We start from the raw sequence: 20,337 nt of genomic DNA on the forward strand, positions 1-20,337 counted from the left end.
AAATATTATTGCTCTATGTATAAGTGTGTGTGTGTATATATCTCTCACAATGTAAACACAGGATGTTAAAAATAATTTTTTTAAATACATGTTTGATTAACACATTGATGGTTTTGGACCAAACCAACGCTGGAGGACATGGCTAACGGTGTCCGTATTTGGCGGCCCAGTCTGTCCGGCCGTGTACAGGCTGTGTTGGTGGGTGTGGCCTCATCGCAGAGGTACTCTTGGTGGGTGACGAGGTGAAGGACGACGTCCCTATTTGGCCTCTATTCGACCTCCACGTTGCATAATCTGCATTGAGAAATTTTTTATTTTTTTTTTAAAATATAATTTACATATAAAATGTGCAATTTTAGAAGCAGAGACACATTTCTGCAGCAGCAACGAATTCTTACTTGATGCCGAGTTCACTACAGGTGCCAGCTGCACTCTCTGGTTCATGGGGACAGGCTCGTTTCTGTAAAACGAGGGCACGTATCCACTTGGAAGAGTGTTCATTCCTGTCAACATAGTAAAAATAAAAAATGTAATCTACTATTAATCTACATTCCAACAGAATGTAGAGTAAATGAGCTATGGGGCAGTGGTGGCCAAGCGGTTAAGGAAGCGGCCCCGTAATCAGAAGGTTGCCGCCAAGGTGCCACTGAGCAAAGCACCGTCCCCACACACTGCTCCCCGGGCGCCTGTCATGGCCGCCCACTGCTCACTCAGGGTGATGGGGTAAATGCAGGGGACAAATTTCACTGTGTGCTGTGCATCACATGTGACAATCACTACACGTAGAGTAAATGTTAATGGCCGCTTATCGGCCTCCTCACCATGTGTGCTTCTGGTGGGGAGGGTCCCTCCGACAGGAATCCCGCTGCCGCCCCAAAGAGAGTTCCCACCGAAGTCGCCTGGGGAATTCGTTGCCATGTTCTTTTTTGAACTTAACCCTTTACAGACAGAGCAAGAAAGGTCAACATCAGGCTTAGAACCTCGGCGGCAGCCGTTTATTTGCCAGGCACCTGGTAAATATCGAGATTGCTTCAAATAATGCTGCTTTGCTGACGCGGTCCTGGACGGCTCCAGACAGGGCAGCGCGCTATTTAAATTGGAAGGGGCGTCACTCCTGCCGAAGGCCGGACTGAAGTTTGGCACGTGTCCAAGCCTGAGAGGGACGAAAGGTCATTAAAATGGAGACAGCAAAGGACCAGGATCGCTCGAGGACGCCCCATTTACCGGCTCAGAGCGCCATCTCCGTGTCTTCTCACTTCACTGTTGTGACTGGACTTGCCGACGACGGCAAGTGTGGTCTCAACGTCCTCAAAATCGTCCCACTCGTCCCCCTTTAAGACCCCTGTGGCGTGGCTCCATCGCCTGCGGCCAGCTTTAGGCTTTGGTTGATAACCTGAGAAGTTGGCGTTCTCGGACTCCTGAAGGAAAAGATTCGTACGAGATGTTTTTAATAAGCACCTCAGGGGTCGGCCTCGGTCTCCCAGAATGCACCTCACCTGGCTCTGGGCGGCTTTATCGCGGATGAGAGGGAATCGGCTCTGCGCGGCTCTCTCGCCCTCCTCCGGCTTCAGGTGGCGGAGAGTCGGCTCCGGGGCCGGTTCCGGGTGTCGTTTGTACACGGGGGCCGTGGTGGGCTGGATGGGGTGCAGGGGCCGGACGGGGGTCTGGTGCTGTGGGGGGCGGCGCCGGCGCGAACTGCGGGGCCTGCGGCCGCAGCGGCGGCGCCTGAGGGGCCTGGGGACGGCCCTGGTCCAGGATTTGTTTCGTGGTGCCGAGCGCTTGGCCCACATAGAAGTAGGAGAACCGGAGGGCCTGACCAGAACAACGGCACAGTTCAAACGACCAAAAAAAAAAAAAAAACGACCGCGCGATACTGGGGAGGACGTTCACCTGACCGGCCGCCGGCCTCTTCTTGGGGTCCCACTGCAGCAGATCCCGCATGAGCTGTATGGCCTCCGCACTGGCGTTGGGGATCAGACACCTCAGGCTGGTAGGCACACACTGGGGCCAGCGGAAATTCATGGCGGCGGCGAGATGATGGCCTTCGGGCCAGTCATTCTGAAGCGGGCGAAGGAGACATGACGGTTACTTGTCAGAATTCATCTTCTGGAAACACGCCGAGTTACGACGAGCCTTGTTCTACCTTCGTAGGCGTTCCGAGGACCTGGCAGACTTTAAAGATGGTGTCCACCTCACTGGAACCCGGGAAAAGCGGCCTGAGGGTGTAGAGCTCGGCCATAATGCAGCCCACAGCCCACTGGTCGATGGGGGAGTTGTAGCTGGTGGACCTGAGCAGGACCTCCGGAGCTCGGTACCTGGAACCCGGCAATGGCAGAGACGGACTCATGGTGTAGCGTGGTTGCGGTGAGCCGAATGGGGACATTGCGGTTAATTCTACTGCAATATGTCATTTAATTTGTTTCATTCATTAATTTATTAATCATATTTATTTATTTAGTTTTATTGTACTTTTGTAAGTGGAAATATTGGATTGCAGGGTTTTTTTGGCAGATATTTGGAGAACGGAGCGGCATATTTCTCCGAAGCGTTCCCGAATTGTTGTGAACCACATGTTGTTCTGGGAACGCGGCTCACCATCTGGTGGAGACGTAGTCAGTGTACGGAGGCTGGGACCGTATCTCCCGAGCGAGCCCGAAGTCGGCGATCTTCACCAACTCCGGTCCCATACACAAGAGGTTCTCAGGCTTCAGATCGCGGTGAAAGAACCCTGAACGGCGTGAAAACGGGCAAACAAAGATGTTGATAGAAGTCCGCCAACAACATGTAAAAAATGAAGGAATATACGCATTTACCATGCTTGTGAATGAACGTAAGCCCTTGTAGTATCTGGAACATAATATTCCTCACAGCAGACTCGGGAAACAGGCGAGTTCTGAAACCAGTTTCGCATCCGCATTAAACCCGAGCGGCGCAGTCGAGCGAAATCCGCGCAGATAACGTACAAGCGGCGTACCTTTCTTTCATGAGCTGATACAAATTCTCCTTCATGTACTCAAACACAAAGTACAAATGGTCGTTTTCTCTGATGACTTCCTTCAGCTTGATGACGTTGGCATGGTTGAGCTTCTTCAGGGACTGAAAAGAGGACAACGAATTTTCACGAGAGCGTAGCGCGGTAAAAAATAATAATAATGATGAAAGCACACAGCCATGCAGAGCCCCCGTTATTACCGCTTTATTAACATGAAGACACAAGGTGCAGATAGGGAGGAACCCCCGGATTACAAGAACAAGGATCTGGGATTCTCTGGATAAATTCCGACGTTCCCTCGCTCATGCACTCATTTGGGGGGGCTGACTGGGGGCGTCCTATACGGGACATGAAAGGACACGTACAGCCGTCCCAACAGAACTATCTGTACTAACACATTCGCCAGGTCCCCCTGCACCGTATTCCTGCATTTTCTGGTGAATATGAAAAATGACGTACTTTAACCTCTCGCAGATTCATGCATTCCTCCCAGGAATAAAACTTCTTCTTCATTCTGCAAACAAACGCGTGTTGAGGTGGCATCAGATTCGCGGGGAATTATTATATACAATATGACCATGCATATATTAATTTATCACAGTACCCGACACAAGGAAGCAACGAGTCAAAATAATAAAGCTCCACATAATAAAAACCGTAAAATCTAATCAATCCTGATGCAGGATTTGAGTCCACAATTGCTATAATTATAATATAAAACCACGGATTATGTAATGAGCACTTTATTCAACACAACGCATTGAGGGATGTGTACTGGCAAGGATCTCGCGATACGATTATATCACAATATATAGTGAAGTGATTGTCATTGTGAGACGATGCAGCACAGCACACGGTGACAAGGTGAAACGTGTCCTCTGTATTTAACCATCACCCTAGGTGACAATGCGCCTGGGGAGCGGTGTGTGGGGACGGGACCTTCATCAAGGGCACCTTGGCGGATCAGGATTCGAACCGGCAACCCTCTGATTAAGGGGCAATAAACATGATTAAGTCCTTAACCCACAAGGCCACCATACTGTCAATACTGCGACATTTTCTGTGAATACGAGATGCTGTGTACGATCCGTCACGCTTTGCGTTTCCAGCGCCACCTACAGGAGTGGAGGGTGCGGTCGCACTTCTTCCACCCTGCGGACCAAATTTACATACGAAAATATCGATATTCGGGGCCTCTGTATCGATGCAAAATATCGCGCACCACGGTGTCCCTGAGCAAAGCGCCCACAGGCCACGTAATCAGAAGGTTGCGGGTTCGAATCCCCGTCCCCGCCATGGCGGGTGGTGGTTAAATACAGAGGACAAATCACTTCACTTTTTCCCCACTTGACGTCCGATAAACGGCGCGACCGCCACTCACTTCTTCACGGCCACCAGCTCGCCCGACTCCAGGCTGCGGCTGAGGCTGACCGAGCCGTAGGTGCCGTCGCCCAGCTGCCGGAGCGCGGCGTACCGGTTCATGGCGGGCCCCGGGCCGCTGGCGAGTGCAGCCGGACCTTCCGGTGACAACAGCAGTGGACGGCGGTCGCGTCTGGTGCGACGGTCATGGTGTCGCGGGCTCGCCGCCTGCAGGCGACGACGACGACGTTGTTAACACTCGGACCGGAAAGCGACGCTCAATAAACGTCTGCAGGCGAGAAGAAAGGACGGTACCTGGTGCGCGTCGGTCCCATGCAAGTCGGCGTGGTTTTACAGCATCCTGAACGCAGCGGACGCGCCGCCGAGGCGCGACTCTTCTCTCTCCCCCACCGACTGCAGTGATTTCGGCCGGCGGCACGACAGCGCGACCGCCCCCTACCGCACCGGGGCAGAATTACATCCGCCTCTTTTATTTCACGCTGGATGTCTTCCTTTACTTTACTTTACTTTACTTTACTTTACTTTACTTGGCTTTATTTTGTGAGGGCGTGCGCGTGTTAGACTCGTCTGAAGTACTTTTTAAGCAAGTGAAGGTGCCACTTAGCAAAGCACCGTCCCCACACACTGCTCCCCGGGCGCCTGTCATGGTGCCCACTGCTCGTTTTGTTGTGCAGTGTTTCACAATGACAATCACTTCACTTTCACTTCGCTAGGTGTTCTAATGTGCCTTGTTTAAATGAGCTGATTGATTGATTATGTCAGCGAGATGCTTTTAGATAAATCAAACCTTATGCCCTGTCGCTACCCGATTGGAGATGGAGGAGAATCAGAAAGACATCCTTCATTAATTCTACAGATTACAAGAGGATCTGGATGATGATGAACTGATTATACATTTTTCTTCGGTACTGTTGAGATTATGCATTATTGTTTTAGAGGATGTAAGTAGCAAAATGGGCCTATTGACTATTTGTCTTGTCGAGCAATAGAGTCGTAGAAAAAAATTCCCAGTCTGACTATTTCTATTCTTAAAAAAAATCTATGTGACATAGTTAGTTTTATATTCCAAATGCCACTGCAGATTTGTTTTGTTAAAAATAAATAAAGATAAATTCAGTGAAAAATTCAGAGTGTCTGTGGTGAACAACTTTAAAGGAATAAACCCATTGACGAGCAGGATGAAATAATTCTTTTATTAGACTTCTGACTGTTGAATCTGTAAGTACATAATTTTGAATATTGAACATTGACAACATATGTGAATTGTTAATATATTTATATAAACTGTTAATGAGTTTTCAAATTGCAGTAAGACTTTGTAAATTGTAAAAACAAGAAGCTTTGAATTTTTGATGTTTCTCTGTTGTTATGTGTATATTTTGTTAATTGAGCAAATCGTTAATATTTGCAAGTACTAAACGCCGGGCGGCTGCTCTGACGTCACCAGCCCCTCCGCCAGGTCACGTGGCCGATGACGTCGGCGGTCGGCGCGTCAGGGCACGGCGCGCAGCTCCGGTTTCAGCCTCCGAAATGGCTGCTGTGTGGCGAGCTCGCAAATTTGTCCGCAGCGTTGTCCGTTTCTCCGACCGTGAACTGTAGAAGCTCACCGAAGAAGCGCGTTTCCGCGCGTCAGCGCCGGACCCGACAGATAAAGCCGCCATGGTTGTACCGTGTTGTTTTCCCGACTCGTATGATTTAGCTGTTGTTGCTAGCCTAGCCTAGCCTAGCCTGGTCAGCTAACAGCTAGCATGTACACGCCTCCTCGCTGATTATTAACATCGCTGCGGGGAATTGACACGTCTCCTGCTCCAGGACGGGCGTACAGTGAATAAAAGGGACGAGTCGCTAGATGTGGAATTCAGGAAAAAATAAAGTTGTGCACTGCCCCACTTCGTCTTCACGTTCGTAACAGTAATCCGTAATTTTTCTACGTTTTTTTGCAACGCGCCGTGAAATTACTTGTAGCCCCGAGAGTGAGATATTTTGAAGTATTGGAAGTTTATTGACTGACGCGTCATGCATTTTAATTTAACAAATCAAACGATTGAGTTTTTCTGGTTGCCGTGATTGTAACAGGCCGAAAGTAATATGAACTCCGGGGGTGTGGCAGAGGAAGGAGAGGACGAGAACCCCGACGACTCCCACCTCCAAGTCAGTTCTCGGCCCCGACACCAGTCCTCTCCCCGCTCGTAACGGCACCTGGCTGCAACGTGTCTCCGTCTTTTTCCTGCGTCCAGTTGGAGCTGAGCGCCTTCCGGGCGCAGTGGATGTCCGAGCTGCTGCCCGGCCCCCGGTACGGCGAGGCGAAGCGGAGGCTGCTGGGCGCCGCCGATCAGAAGAGGAGGCAGGAGCTGGCCCGGGAGGAAGAAGTACGACGAGACAGTAAATGCGCGCCGGTCCTCGGTGTGCCGGTGTGGTTTGCACAGCTGACCGTCCGCTTCCTTCGCAGGCCAGGGAGTTGTTCCTAAAGGCTGTCGAGGAAGAGCAGAGTGGCGCGGTGTACGAAGGTACGTCAATGCCTGGTGCACCACATGGCGACCTTCCGCCGTCGGGAGAGTTTGAACGGGACGCTTCTCGCACGCAGCCATCAAGTACTACCGGCGCGCCATGCAGCTGGTGCCCGACATCGAGTTTAAGATCAACTACAACCGCTCGCCGGATCCAGACCGAGTCGGTGGGACCTAGTGAGTACTAGTGATGCTACTAACAAGACGGACTCCGCCTTTTAAAGGTCCCCTGACACGAAGCTTTCACTTTGGGAGATTATTTAACATTAATACGAGTTCCCCTGGCCTGTCCTGTGGTGGCTAGAAATGGCGATAGGTGTAAAAAGGCAGCGGTTGACTAACGGTGAAGGAAGCGGCCCCGTAATCAGAAGGTTGCCGGTTCGAATCCCGAGGTGCCACTGAGCAAAGCACCGTCCCCACACACTGCTCCCCGGGCGTTGGTCATGGTGCCCGCTGCTCACCAAGGGTGATGGTTAAAAGCAGGGGACACATTTCACTGTGTGCACCGTGCACACTTAAAGAGTGCTTTGCTCATTCTGTGTCGCCGTTCATCATAAGGGGAAGGTTACTTCCTGTTTATCACACTTGGTTACAGGAGGTAACCATTGTAAAAACAATGAAGACCATGTGGTGTGGGAGAGAGTAGAGTGTGTAGAAAAAAATCTTTCTCCCTCCACACAAAGCACTGTATTCAACCACTCCAACTTGATGTTACCTGGCAGAAAGAGGCATGGCACAGTAGAGGTTAAAAATGAACAGTTTCTAATTTATTAACACCGGTAAATAATTATTGTAGTTACATGTGAATTGAATGTAAAAAGGTACCAAGGTTACAGAGACAATAAAAAGAGAAGAAAGAGTAAAGAGGGAAAAGAAAGAGAGGGGGAGAGAAAGGCTCAGAAGCCTTCCGGCTTCCGATGGAAAAACCCCTGAGCAAGAAAGCTCAGAGGTGCTTTTTCCACATGTGAGCAGACTTTTATACCCCTGGCCTACAGGAAGTTGTCACTGACCAATCAGAACCTGTTGTTTCTGATGTCACGCCCCCCGGTGCCTCCCATTTGGGGAAGACAAAGAGGGTGGGCGGTCCTGACGGCTGATACTTCACACGTAACCATCAGACAAAAGACATGTAAAACAGAGGTGTCGAATCTTCACGCACAACCATCGACACAGGAATGTCACACTTCCCCCTGCAGACATCTGTTATGCAAGGCAAAAGCAGGCTCCCGTGATGTCCATTCTTACACCATGCTTGGTGACTGGATGTAAAAATGAGCACAAATGTATTTCCTTTTAGTTCCGTGGACACGACGTCCTGTCTGCGCCAAACATTGAAAGTGAAGAGGTTGACAATGTGGAAACACTGCAGCACAGCACACAGTGTAACGTGTCCTCTGTATTTAACCATCACCCTTGGTGAGCAGTGGGCAGCCATGACAGGCACCCAGGGAGCAGTGTGTGGGGGCGGAACCTTCATGAAAAGGACCTCAATGGCACCTCGGCGGTTCAGGACCTTCCGATTACGGGTCCGCTTCCTCAACCGCTAGGCCACCACTGCCCCTCCATTGTGGTGGGTGGATGGTGTTGATGACGCTCAACTATAGGCCGCCCTCTTCCTCGTCCCGCCTCTCTCCTCCTCATTAGCATTTAAAGCTACAGACACCGAAATGGCACGTCCTGGAAAATCTCATTGTGGGACTGGATCAAAGTGGCTGTAATTCTGCACCTAGGCAGAATTTCAAAAAGAGACTTCAGATACAGAATTAGGGGACCAACAAGACCGAAATAAAAGCAAAAAAAAAAAAACAGGGGACCTTTAAATTATTTAAAAAAAGAATAAATAATAAAGCGTAAGTCCAAACTCGCAACTGAAAACTTGGGCCAGTCTTTGTAGCCCTGGACTAAATCATAAATCCGACAGACAACAAACACATTTACACAAACATTTCCCACCGTTCCTAACGATCATATTGCACGTTCCTCAAATAAGCATCCCCCTCCAACTCAGCGCCACTTTCCCAGCAAGGGCGCTCCGCCCTTCTCCAGCCCCGCACCCGTTAAGTCCTTGCCTGTTCCTAGCCTAGTTTTCCTAGGAAAACTGCACACTGGGTAGGGCAAGTTACCGTTCTCTGGCTGCTTGGAGTGTTTATGCTGGCAGGAAGTAGGAAACACGCCCGCCTTTATCCAGAGCGACTTACAATCAGTAGTTACGGGGACAGGCCCCCCCTGGAGACACTCAGGGTTAAGTGTCCTGCTCAGGGACACGGTGGTAGTAAGTGGGATTTGAACCTGGGTCTTCTGGTTCATAGGCGAGTGTGTTATCCGCTAGGCTACTTCCACCCATCTGCTTCTGTGCTGTTTCAGTTTGGCGGAGAATGAGGGCGACTGCGAAATCGACGACCTCCTCGCCTACTTCCAGCACCAACTCACTCTGCAGAGTTCCACGCTGAAGATATGCGAGCATGAGGTGGAGACCACACAGGTGCACATCTCTGGTAAGGCCGAACCCTCCCAAGACGGCTCCCAATATCCCTCGTGGGTTTGGGTTTATTATTAAAAAAAAAAATTTCGTGCCCCTGGGGTCCCTCAGCGCTGCCCACAGAAGTGCTGATGTACATCTTCCGTTGGGTGGTGTCCTGCGACTTGGACCTGCGCGCGCTAGAGCAGCTTTCTCTGGTCTGCAGGGGCTTCTACATCTGTGCCAGGTGCCTTGACTTTTTGTACCGTGAACTGGAGGTGCTGCAACGCGCACCGGTTCAGATTCGGCATTTTATTTTTCATCACGCGGTGCGTCTACGTCTGCTTTTTCCTTTCTGGTGCAGGGATCCCGAGATTTGGCGCTTGGCCTGTCTGAAGGTGTGGGGCCGGAACTGCACCAAACTGCCATTCAGCTCCTGGAGGGAAATGTTTTTAGAGAAACCTCGTGTGCGCTTTGATGGTAAATACGCCCCATCTCCTCCATCGAAGGGTGCTTTTACACGCTTGAATCCAACGTTCCTATTTAGAGAATATTTAGATGAACTTGTAACCTTCTTATTGTCTGACTTCTGTATAGAAACTACAAAAGAGTGAATATTTTACATTTACATTATTTACCAGACACCCTTATCCAGAGCGACTTACAATCAGTAGTTACAGGGACAGTCCCCCCCCTGGAGACACTCAGGGTTATGTGTCTTGCTCAGGGACACAATGGTAGTAAGTGAGGTTTGAACCTGGGTCTTCTGGTTCACAGGCGAGTGTGTTACCCGCTAGGCTACTACCACCCTATGAATAATAAGATTGTATTCATATTTGGGGGTCCTTGTGAACCAGAACTGATCACCTCATCCATGGTAACATGGAAGCGTGTTGTAAGTCGCTCTGGATAAGGGCGCCAGGGCATAAATTTACTTTACAATTGTCCGGCCAATTTCACGCAAACAGCACATCCACTTCCTGTATTTACGGTTGTTGTTTTCCGTGGCGATGCATCTGACCAATCGGCAGAGAGAAAGTTCTCGCTTGGTTTGAAGCGGCGCATTTTGATTCGTTACAAACTCACCGACTGACTCAGACCGTGTGAAAGTGATGTAGCGTACAGAAACTGTGAGCGTTCCTGGACGCTACGATTAATTGGTGTGGTTTTTTTTCCGCAGGCGTGTACATCAGCAAAACGTCCTACATCCGTCAGGGGGAGGAGTCGCTTGATGGATTCTACAGGGCGTGGCACCAGGTTGAGTACTATCGGTGGGTTGCTACCGCTTCACCACTTTGTCGTGGGTGAACTCCACCGGTGTGAAGTCACTTGTTGTTTTTTTTTTTTTTGTAGGTACCTGCGCTTTTTCCCCGATGGTCAGGTGATGATGCTGACCACGCCCGAGGACCCGCTTTCCACAGTTCCGCGCCTGCGCAGCAGGAGTACCAGGTCCTCCTTCACTCCTCGCTCGGCCAGGTTTGGGTTCCACTTTGCTCATCTGTGGGGTTTTTTATTTCTTCTTTTATCTTTGTGTTCAGGTTGGAGTCTGTTCTTTTTGGTCATTACCGCTTCTCCCAAGACACAGACAATCAAACCAAAGTTTATGTTGTTGTTGCCAAGAGAAAGGAGGAGGTGGGTGTAACCGTAACCGTAGGAGTAACTGCTCCAACCTCAGACCATGCTCCTGTAGAGGCAGTGTGAACCCGGGCTTTGTGGGGGTTTTTTGTGTGTGTGTGTGTGTGTGTGTGTGCGCGCGCACGAGACAGAAGGCGGAGTATCAGAAAAGCCGGTTCTGCAGGCGGAACCCAGTACCCGAAGCCGAGCACAGCTTCCACGTGGGACTGCAGTTGTCCTCCGGGGGGCGGCAGCGCTTCAACAAGCTCGTGTGGATCCACCACTCGTGTCACATCACCTACAGGTAGCGGCCTCTCACCCGCGACCTTCCCCCTCTCCGTCTAGAATCGAAATGACCCCATGGCTGCCAGGCAGTTTTCCAACGCGCTTCTCCGTTCTTCGTGCAGGTCAACGGGAAGACCGTCGTCACTGCGTTCGATGTGGACAAAATGTACACTCCTCTGTTCTTTGCACGCGTGAAGAGCTACACGGCTTTTTCCGACCGTCCCCTGTAGTAACGCCAGCTCCGCCCACCGCCTGTAACTCCTCCCCCCGCTTCGAGCTGAAAAGGATTTTGATGAATGTACAATTGTGTTTTTAGTGGTTTTCACCGCTTGTCACCAGACGACTGGTTTAACGCGTACGAGCGTCTTTAATGCTGAAATCGTCCCGCTGCTGATAATGATAATCAAATCTATGTAAATGACATGTCAGCCATGTTTGTGTTAGTTTGATCCTCCTATCAAACAATTGCAGTTTTGTGAACCCGAGCACTTACTGGTTTAGAAAAAAACTGGAAATCAATTAAATGAAATGCCAACAAATGAAATGTGTCCGTCTCCCTTTTTAAAACGCACACACAAGTAGGCGTTACCATCCGTACGTATTCGTAGAAGTATAAACCAGAGGCACCTTTACACCTTTTCTCCATTTAATCCTCCAATCCATCCGTGTCACGTGGCTTCACCGTAAACCTGCCGCTGAAGGGGACTCGTCCCCATCTGGCATCAGAACGAGTGCGAGGAAAAAGGAAGAAGAAGTAAAGTGTCCACAGAGAGCATTGCATCACTTCATGTGACGTTAACGTTGAAGTTCGTGTGCCGACTGCTGGATTGTTCTAGTGTTTTATGCTTAAAAAAAAATAAATATTATATATATATTTTAAGAAAATTCCAGAACAAATTATTGAAGTGACAGACATTAAGATCTTTATTTACAACTAAGTGACATTGAGCTCAAAGGTGCTGGCTGCTGTAAGACGGTGCTGTAAGATGCTTTTGCCTTTTAAACATGTGGTATATACAGTGTTAAAAAAATTTTCATTTTGGCCCAATGGTCTGCAAAATTGAACAACGTTTGTAATGCACCAGACAGTAGTGTGAATAAAGCGCTCCTTCGTGTGTAGGACTAAGGCGTACGGACAACCATACGCAACATTCTAAGTACGGTTTCAGCTATTAAGGCATACGAACAACCTAACAGTTGGGTCTGTACAGAGCTACAGTAAAGTTGCAGGGTCAGTACGTCTGGAACCAGTATGACGGAACCAAGGTGATCTTGGACGTGCGATTGGCTGATCTTTTGGATTTTGCACTGTTCTGGGTGTTGACGGGCCCGGAGCGAACTTCAAACGGTTTAATCGTGTCCTTCACTGAGCCACCACCACCGGATCTTCAAATTGACCAGTAGCATCGTAATGGACACGCAGTGTAGACCACGACACTGGACTTAAACCTACTCTGCACTGTCCAGCACCTCCAAACGTGGACAGAACCTCCATACTGCACTAGACCTGTTGGACTTTTCTTTTCTTGGACAAATCACCAACTGCACGTACCCCAACCGCAGACTCCCTCGACCCTGGAAGGGCGCCCCTCTCTATCACTCCCTCCCAGGGTTTCTTCCTTCAGTTTTATATATTATACATGAAATAGAACGCACCAAAAATCTACTTAATGCCATCGTAACCGTTCATCCGACTTTCTCCGGCAGTACTGTTGGGTGGTGTACAGTCAATATTAAAATAATGAAGAAAACACCAGCTGTTTATGAGACAGTGCCATAAATGATCACAGTATATCAATGCTGATGTTGGTTATGCATCTAGCACAGTTAAAGCTCTCCACTCTCCATCTGGCAATACAAGCAAAGAGACCAAGAACATTACATTCATAATTTACTCATACTCATCTCAATACTCATCTCATAAATCCACCTTTCTAGCAAGCTGAGTTGTTTTTCGTAAAAAGATGGACTGGACTATCTGTTAGATATGCTTCATAGTATCATGTGTTGTGGAATATCACTTGTGTAGTAAAAGGGCAAATGGAATTCAGAAAGAAGAAGCAATTTGAGACGTATCATGTAAGTCCTAGCTGAATTGAAGTAAATAAAGGTCACCTTTATTAATCGAGGGGGGAGGGGGACTGATACAGTACTTCTGTTTCCCTTTATTATCATCATTATTGCACATTGGGCTGTGGTCCTGGGAGGACATTTCAGCAGCTGCTGTGAAAGCCTCTGGACCTTCACGCCGCATGGAAAGCTCGGGTCACCTGCCAATTAAACCTCTACAGCGCGTCAGTGGCTTCTCCTTCTCCGATTAAACTGCTATTTGATTAGAGTGTATGTACTATGCACTAACCCATGGCGTCCTAGTGACGTTACGTGGAAATGGACACATCGCTCAGTCCACTCTCAGTTTCCGGCGGCCGCTCTCCGCGGCTCCATTCACATGGCCGTTTTTAGATGCTAGAGATCCATTCTGATGGTCCTTCGCTTTGGAGCCGCCACGCCTCTTGTACGTCTACAACAAATGGAGGACACGCCTTGTATTTCAAAAGCCTCTAAACGTCCATGGTCACAATATATTAGTAATTATATCAGAATCAGTCCGTGTTCATCGGCCTCACTCTGCTGTAATGGAGACGACACCCACCTTCACATAGAAGTTGGTGAACAGGATGATGAGTGAAACCATGTAGCTGATCTGAAAATACAGCCAGCCCATCGGAAAGCCACACGGCCAGACTACCGCACACGACGTCTGGAACATCGTCATGACAAACTGGACCTGGAAAACCAAGCATCTAGACATTTCACAAAACCACATGAGGAGAGGTTGTTAGAAATGAAGGGAAAGGGGTGTCTAGTTCCTCCTGGTGGAGCGTTTGGCTGTTTCAAAATGTGAAATACGTTACCAAGCAAAAGTTTGGCCACAGCTATTCATTTATAGGTGGACGCAGGATTATGAAATGTAATAAACCACAAATAACAAACAAGGCAAAACGCTGAAGACTCCCTGCAAAGCAGTGAGCTTTTACTGGGAAGGCAGCATTTCATGCTCGCGTCTTCTCTCCACCACCTTAAGATGGACAACGGGGACAGTTTTCTTATCATTCACTCATGTTAACAAAGCCGCCATGAAGGTAAGAAGAGGAAAAAAAACAGGTTCATCAAACGTACTTCACTTTCTCCTGATACAACAAACACGGAATATGCTTCTGATATTGGATTCTCCAAGATGGCCACAGAGTCCAAAAGGCCCCACTTTTGAGTGGCGCTGTACGTATTAGTATAACTGGAACGTCTCTAGATCTGCATGTAGCTCCATCTGCATCCATCCTCTGCAGCGGTGCAGTGATGAATTGAGGGGGAACAAAAATGTAATAATCCCTGAAGATTACGGGAGGGATTTATTTAGAACAGAGACTTTGCGGCTGTCCCATCATGCCCTGGGACGACATGTACTAATAACCTGGGGAGAACAACTTGTGGGCGATCAGAGTCATTATATGCAGCTGCTGTCATGCGATGTGCAACTCGGACTCACCAGCTGCCCTTGGGTGATGTACCTCTTCCACCAGAGGTAGGGCCGGAGAGACGGAACGGCAGAGAGGCCGTAATACGAGTACATCAGCACGTGAATGAAACTGTTGAAAGCGGCTCCGAAATATGCTGGCAAAAGACACAAGAGCGGTGCAGATTAATACGCAGCAACTTTATCCCAACCCTCCTGATGAATTATAGGTCCATGACCGAGCTCTCTCTTGATCCTCAAAGCTCAGTTATATATGTGAGTTTCTCCATTCGGGGTCGCCAAGGTGGCTTAAGATAAGATAAGATGAGATCAAATTAACCTTTATTAGCGGACCCGTAATCAGAAGGTTGCAGGTTTGAATCCCGAACCGCCACGTTGCCACTGAGGTCCCCTTGATGAAGGTACCGTCCCCACACACTGCTCCCCGGGCGCCTGTCACGGCATTTGAAGCGCTGTCACCATCCTTGTCACCCCCAACATAAATCTCAGCATCTTTATCTCTGCCACCTCCTGTCTTTTATGATCAAAGTGACAGGGACAGTCCCCCTGAAGACACTCAGGGTTAAGTGTCTTGCTCAGGGACACAATGATCCTGGGTCTTCCGGTTCACGTGCCACCATCTCCAACCCATATAACTGGTCTCTGGCTAGTGTCTCTTGATGGTACCCGTCTGTCACAAACTACTCCTGACAATCTTCTCACGTCTCTTTCACACTTCCCTTTGCTCTGGACAGTTGAAACCAAGTATCTGAACTCCTGTCTGTTTGCCCTACAGACCTTCATTCCTCTCCTCTCTAGAACATTTCTCCACGTTCCCAAGGTCTCTTCCAGCTCCAGCCTCCTGTCACTACAGATCACATAGTCATCAGCAAGCATCACGGTCCAGAGGGACTCGTGTCGAAGAGAGGGCTCAGAGCCGATCCTTGGTGTTGACCCACCTCCACCTTCTACACATCTGTCACGCCTAATGCAGCTGCTGTCACACGGTCCTCACACGTTACCTGCTCCGCTTTCACAAACTTCTCCGCCACTCCAGGCACCCTGTAGACAGTCAAAGCATCTGTAGTGCTCTTTCCCGGCATGAAACTGGTCACCCAACTGGCCATCCTCTCAACCTCAACCTCTCACTGCGCCTTCCCATAACTTCACGCTGTGGCTGATCAGCATTATCCGCCTGTTGTTACTGCAGCTTCTTCTCCACTCATCGGGGCATCTGCTCTCTTTCCGTGATTGCATTAAACATCCCTCCTAAACACCTTCATGCTTCCACAGGTAAATATATTTGAGCACAAATGCCATTGGTTTATCCTGGTGTCCTAGGCAACACCATAATACACTTCAGCACAGCACATGGTGAAATTTGTCCTCTGCGTTTAACCCATCACCCTGAGTGAGCAGTGGGCGGCCATGACAGGCGCCCGGGGACCAGTGTGTGGGGACGGTGCTTTGCTCAGTGGCACCTCAGTGGCCCCTTGGCGGACCGGGATTCGAACCTTCTGATTACGGGGCCACTTCCTTAACTGCTAGGCCACCACTGCCCCAATAAGGCGTCAATAAGGTAGAACGGTTTTGGTCAAAAGCGAAAATTCCCCTCGGTTAAAGTTCAAATGTGGTTGCGGGCTAACGGATAAATCACGCTCACATTCTGACCAGGACAAACCCCGCATTCAACGTCCCACGCAGCCGCCCAGCCCTCTGCGGTGCTGGAGGCGGAGCGTCGAGGACTCGTTTCAGATCATCTCACGCCTGGATGTGAATCTTACGCGCGGGCTGTGAAATCCCGCAGGATCCGAAGCATGCGTGCCGCGCGCACACCAGAGTCGGAACCGCATCGTTACACAACACAGGAGGTTCTCCAACAACGGCCCGAACTGGCAAAGCCAAGGTTCCTCAATTTAGAAGAAATTTGCACAACTACGCCGTATGGGGTAATGGGTTAAAAAAAAAAACGGCTACTTCTCGTGTTTGCTGTAGGACTATTATCGGATTTAATATTTATACGACCGCTGGAACCGCGGCCGTTCATTCGTGGCATTTTCTTTCTTCCTCCACGTGGCAAAACAGGACGTGCAGATCTGGCCTTTGTTGGGGCTGGGCCGCACACTCACGCTCACGCCAACCATGGCACGCCCGCCGAAGCCTGGCGGCGGGTTATTTAAAGCCCATCGATTCCGGGGCACTCACAGGGCCACATGGCACCCAGTTCATAACGAACCACCAGATGTTCAGCATGCTGGCGTGGTGGTAGACGTGCAGGAACGTGATCTTGGTGGTTGTTCTTCCGCAGGATGAAGAAGAAGGTGTCCATGAACTCAATCACCTTGGAGAAGTAGTAACCACCACAGGACACGAATGATCTAAGGAAACGAGTGAAGAACGTCACGATTAATAAGACACCGATAACACTGCACACGATCGATTACAACCGACAACTCGTGTCCCCTCAACAATAAAAATGATGATCAAGGTCCAACATGAGATGGAACATCATCTAGTTTATAAAATATTAGGCAGAACAATGAAACCTGGTGAGAATTTTACCCTTGTCGTCGGCGTCACCCTCCACTGTGAGAGTCCTGGCAGAAGAAGTTGTATCTCCCCTGCCACAACGCCGGCGACCAGCTGTGGACGAAGAGTCCTTTTTTCCACAATGTGCAGAGCAGTACGTACATCAAAGTAAACGCACGCATGAAATATTCAAATATCCTTAGAAGAAGTGAAGAGCAGCTTCTAACCGTGGGCGGTCGGGACTCCATAGCCCCGCCCCCTTATATAAAGCTAAAGTGTAGTGATTGTCACAGCAGCACAGCACAACCGGTGCACACAGTGAAATTGTCCCCATGTCATGTCTCCTGTGCTGCTGTGTACTGTCTGTACTTGTGTTTTTATAGCTTGCACTGTCACTTGTCACCTTCGTCCCCTTTCGACATTGTTGGAGATCAGGCCCGTCCTCGTACCTCGTCCTCGATAACCGAATCACAACGCTTGTGATTCCTCATTGTTTATTGTTGACCCTAGCGGCGATTTTTATTCTCACTAACGCTCCTAAATGGAGGCTTTTGTCTGAGCCGTTCTCCATGCTCAGGGTGTCGAGGGCCCGAGCGCGAGGCTAAAATGGCGGGAGAAACGGCGAAACTGAAACACGAAAGGTCATGTGGGAGAGGCAAGCCGAGCAGAAGGCGGCAATTTAATCTCTTTTTTATTGGATCCAAAAGTTGACAGATCGCCGGAACTGTACCCTCTGCTCACCATTAATGTGCACTATATTGACACTGGATTATTTCAAATAAAATAGAAACTCAAATCAACTCGACCTATCGACTCTATGCCTATATTTCTACAGCCATGTCTGTACAGACTCTATATTTCTGGACAGCGAATCCACATCCAAGGACTCGAGAAAGATTTTTCTACAATAAAATATTCATGTTGTGCATTTCGGCTGCGAGACTGATTGATAAGACCAATTACGCAATTAACAACCCTCCCGTATCTGAGCTCAACAAGCGCAAAAAAAAACCAGCCGAGCCACCGGTCTGACAAAGACGTTATTTGGCAACGTCGGACTTTAAACTGACTCGTGCGCCCGAGTCCGTTAATCATCACCCCAACTCCGCGTGAAAGTGATGTCAGCCGGTCAGGTGCCGCATCCGAAGGAACACTCGCTACTTCCCCGTGCAGGGTGACAGTGACATGCAGTGACAGACCCTGCCTCCCGACAGATTCCAGGTTTCTCTCACCTCACAGAACATGTACAGGGACAGGAGTGTCAGGCCTAGATTGTAAACCACCATGATGCCCCGTAAGGACAGTGGCTGTCTGTTCTTCATTTATTTAGGTCCCATCCACACGATCAGGAGGTACGTCGCGGTCAGAAGCAAGCGTTGGGAGATAGTCGTCCAGGAGAAACCATCCTCGCACGCGAGGGTCTGAAACACAGAGAAGGAGAGAAAGGAGCTTCGTGGGGACCTTGGGATGAAGTTACAGATGGAGGGAAATTCTCACAATCATCTACAGCCTAATGTCAACATAGCATTAAACGATGCTCCATATTCAGATGCACATAAGAAAATGCCGTAAAACATTCGAGGTGCAATGAGTAAATGTTTGTGTACTGCATGTGTTACAGGGTTATTTGCTGAAGCTAACCAGCTAGCAGCGATCCTTGAAAGCATGGCGGTCCTCTTCCTGACCTGCTTAATTCTATATATATATAAAAGGTGCCTAAACATTTTTATACTTTATTTCGCTTTTATAACGGTCTTAGTGTCCTCTAATACTGTATCTTAAGTCTCTTTCCGAATTCTTTGTACATTTGGAGGCCATGACGGTCGGTGGAGATCATGAGAAGCATGAGAAACGGGAGGTGACCTTTCCTCTTATGACGTCATAAGGGGACAAATGACCAGATCCGACCGTCTGACCTGCCACGCTCCGAACGGTGAAGCAAAACGACCAAAACACTCTTTACACCCATCGCCATTTCTAGCCACTTAAGGACCATAGACAGGCTGGGGGAACTCGTATTCATTTTCATGTCAGGGGACTTTTAACTGCTGATTTAATACCTGAGAACTTTAATACTGACTCCATTTGATTCGTTTGCTATTCGGTTTTCGCCCTGCATTCAAGCCCAGTCCAAATTGTCTGAAATAAGCTGGGCAGAAATGGTGAAGAGCAGGAAGCTTTTTTGTTCTCTGGTTCCCCGTACAGAAGAAGCGCGGCGGAAGGCTTGCTGCAGGAGAAGTTGGAGAAGTTCTCTCTACATACCTCGCGGTCCCATCCACGAGTCAATGTGCGTGTTAACCTCTCGGTTCAGGACCTCCATTCTTCCACCTACAGGGACTTTTAAAGAAGGGAACATCACCGAAAGGTCCACCACGTCCCACTTTAATAAAAAGCACCGGGCTGCATGGACCACGACGTGACAGAAATGACAGGACAGCGTGAATGTCGTTAGCAGCGCTCGGAATAATAGTTACTTAAGTCGCGTATTTATAAAAGAAAAAAAAGTCCTTCATGCAGCGCAGCTTCGGCCTCGCAAGCTTGACAGGAAGAAAAGAGAGAAGCTCCTTCACGCATCTCACCCCTTCCAACCTGGTCCCGGGAACGGAGCGGCTTCTGGAAGCGCGTCGGCGGAATGGAGCGCAGCGTCACCGCGGAGCGGCTGCGAGGATGAGGAGGATGATGATGATGATGATGATGAGGATGATGATGACGATGATGGTGCGGTCATACCTCAGATATGACACTTAATAAACCATAGCACTTTATTAAAGCAATATAAATTACTAAAATATTAAGTGCCACGGAATAAGTTATGACACTTGCTTGGTTGTTTAAACAACTTTGAATTTGGAGTTTAATCGACCTCAAATTAAAGGGATATTTAAATTGTGTGTGTGTATATACATATATATGTATATATATGAACCATGTGAAGTATGAGCAGTTTTCGTGGTTAAACATTACTGAAAAGCGACTTTTCTGCGCGACATCACCCCACTCCGTCTGGAGCCCCGCGGACCAATCAGGGCGCCGCGCCCGGCGCATGCGCGTAACCCGC

General features: G+C 49.0%; 2 protein-coding genes and 1 pseudogene across 2 annotated transcripts; 1 reads left to right on the top strand and 2 right to left on the bottom strand.

The window, feature by feature from the left end:
- Nucleotides 1-82: 82 nt before the first annotated feature.
- On the bottom strand, nucleotides 83-4,807 carry LOC114776093 (serine/threonine-protein kinase ICK-like). The gene is given in 15 exon segments (XM_028966706.1): nucleotides 83-294; nucleotides 399-503; nucleotides 822-938; nucleotides 1,011-1,153; nucleotides 1,225-1,418; nucleotides 1,497-1,674; nucleotides 1,676-1,812; nucleotides 1,891-2,058; nucleotides 2,144-2,315; nucleotides 2,596-2,728; nucleotides 2,814-2,893; nucleotides 2,975-3,096; nucleotides 3,452-3,506; nucleotides 4,374-4,579; nucleotides 4,667-4,807. Coding segments are annotated over 14 exon segments (1,857 nt in total). The 5' UTR covers nucleotides 4,475-4,579; nucleotides 4,667-4,807; the 3' UTR covers nucleotides 83-142.
- Nucleotides 4,808-5,844: 1,037 nt separating this feature from the next.
- Nucleotides 5,845-11,780, top strand: LOC114776091 (F-box only protein 9-like). The gene is made up of 13 exons (XM_028966705.1): nucleotides 5,845-6,034; nucleotides 6,449-6,523; nucleotides 6,610-6,741; nucleotides 6,822-6,879; nucleotides 6,957-7,056; nucleotides 9,244-9,374; nucleotides 9,470-9,584; nucleotides 9,702-9,817; nucleotides 10,518-10,608; nucleotides 10,691-10,786; nucleotides 10,876-10,969; nucleotides 11,104-11,255; nucleotides 11,359-11,780. Exons 1-13 carry the CDS (start codon nucleotides 6,032-6,034, stop codon nucleotides 11,429-11,431), a joined length of 1,236 nt encoding a protein of 411 aa, XP_028822538.1. The 5' UTR covers nucleotides 5,845-6,031; the 3' UTR covers nucleotides 11,432-11,780.
- Nucleotides 11,781-13,618: 1,838 nt separating this feature from the next.
- Nucleotides 13,619-19,957, bottom strand: LOC114776092 (elongation of very long chain fatty acids protein 5-like; annotated as a pseudogene).
- Nucleotides 19,958-20,337: the final 380 nt, after the last annotated feature.

The sequence above is a fragment of the Denticeps clupeoides genome, unplaced genomic scaffold, assembly GCF_900700375.1.
Source record: "Denticeps clupeoides unplaced genomic scaffold, fDenClu1.1, whole genome shotgun sequence".
Taxonomy (NCBI): Eukaryota; Metazoa; Chordata; class Actinopteri; order Clupeiformes; family Denticipitidae; genus Denticeps; species Denticeps clupeoides.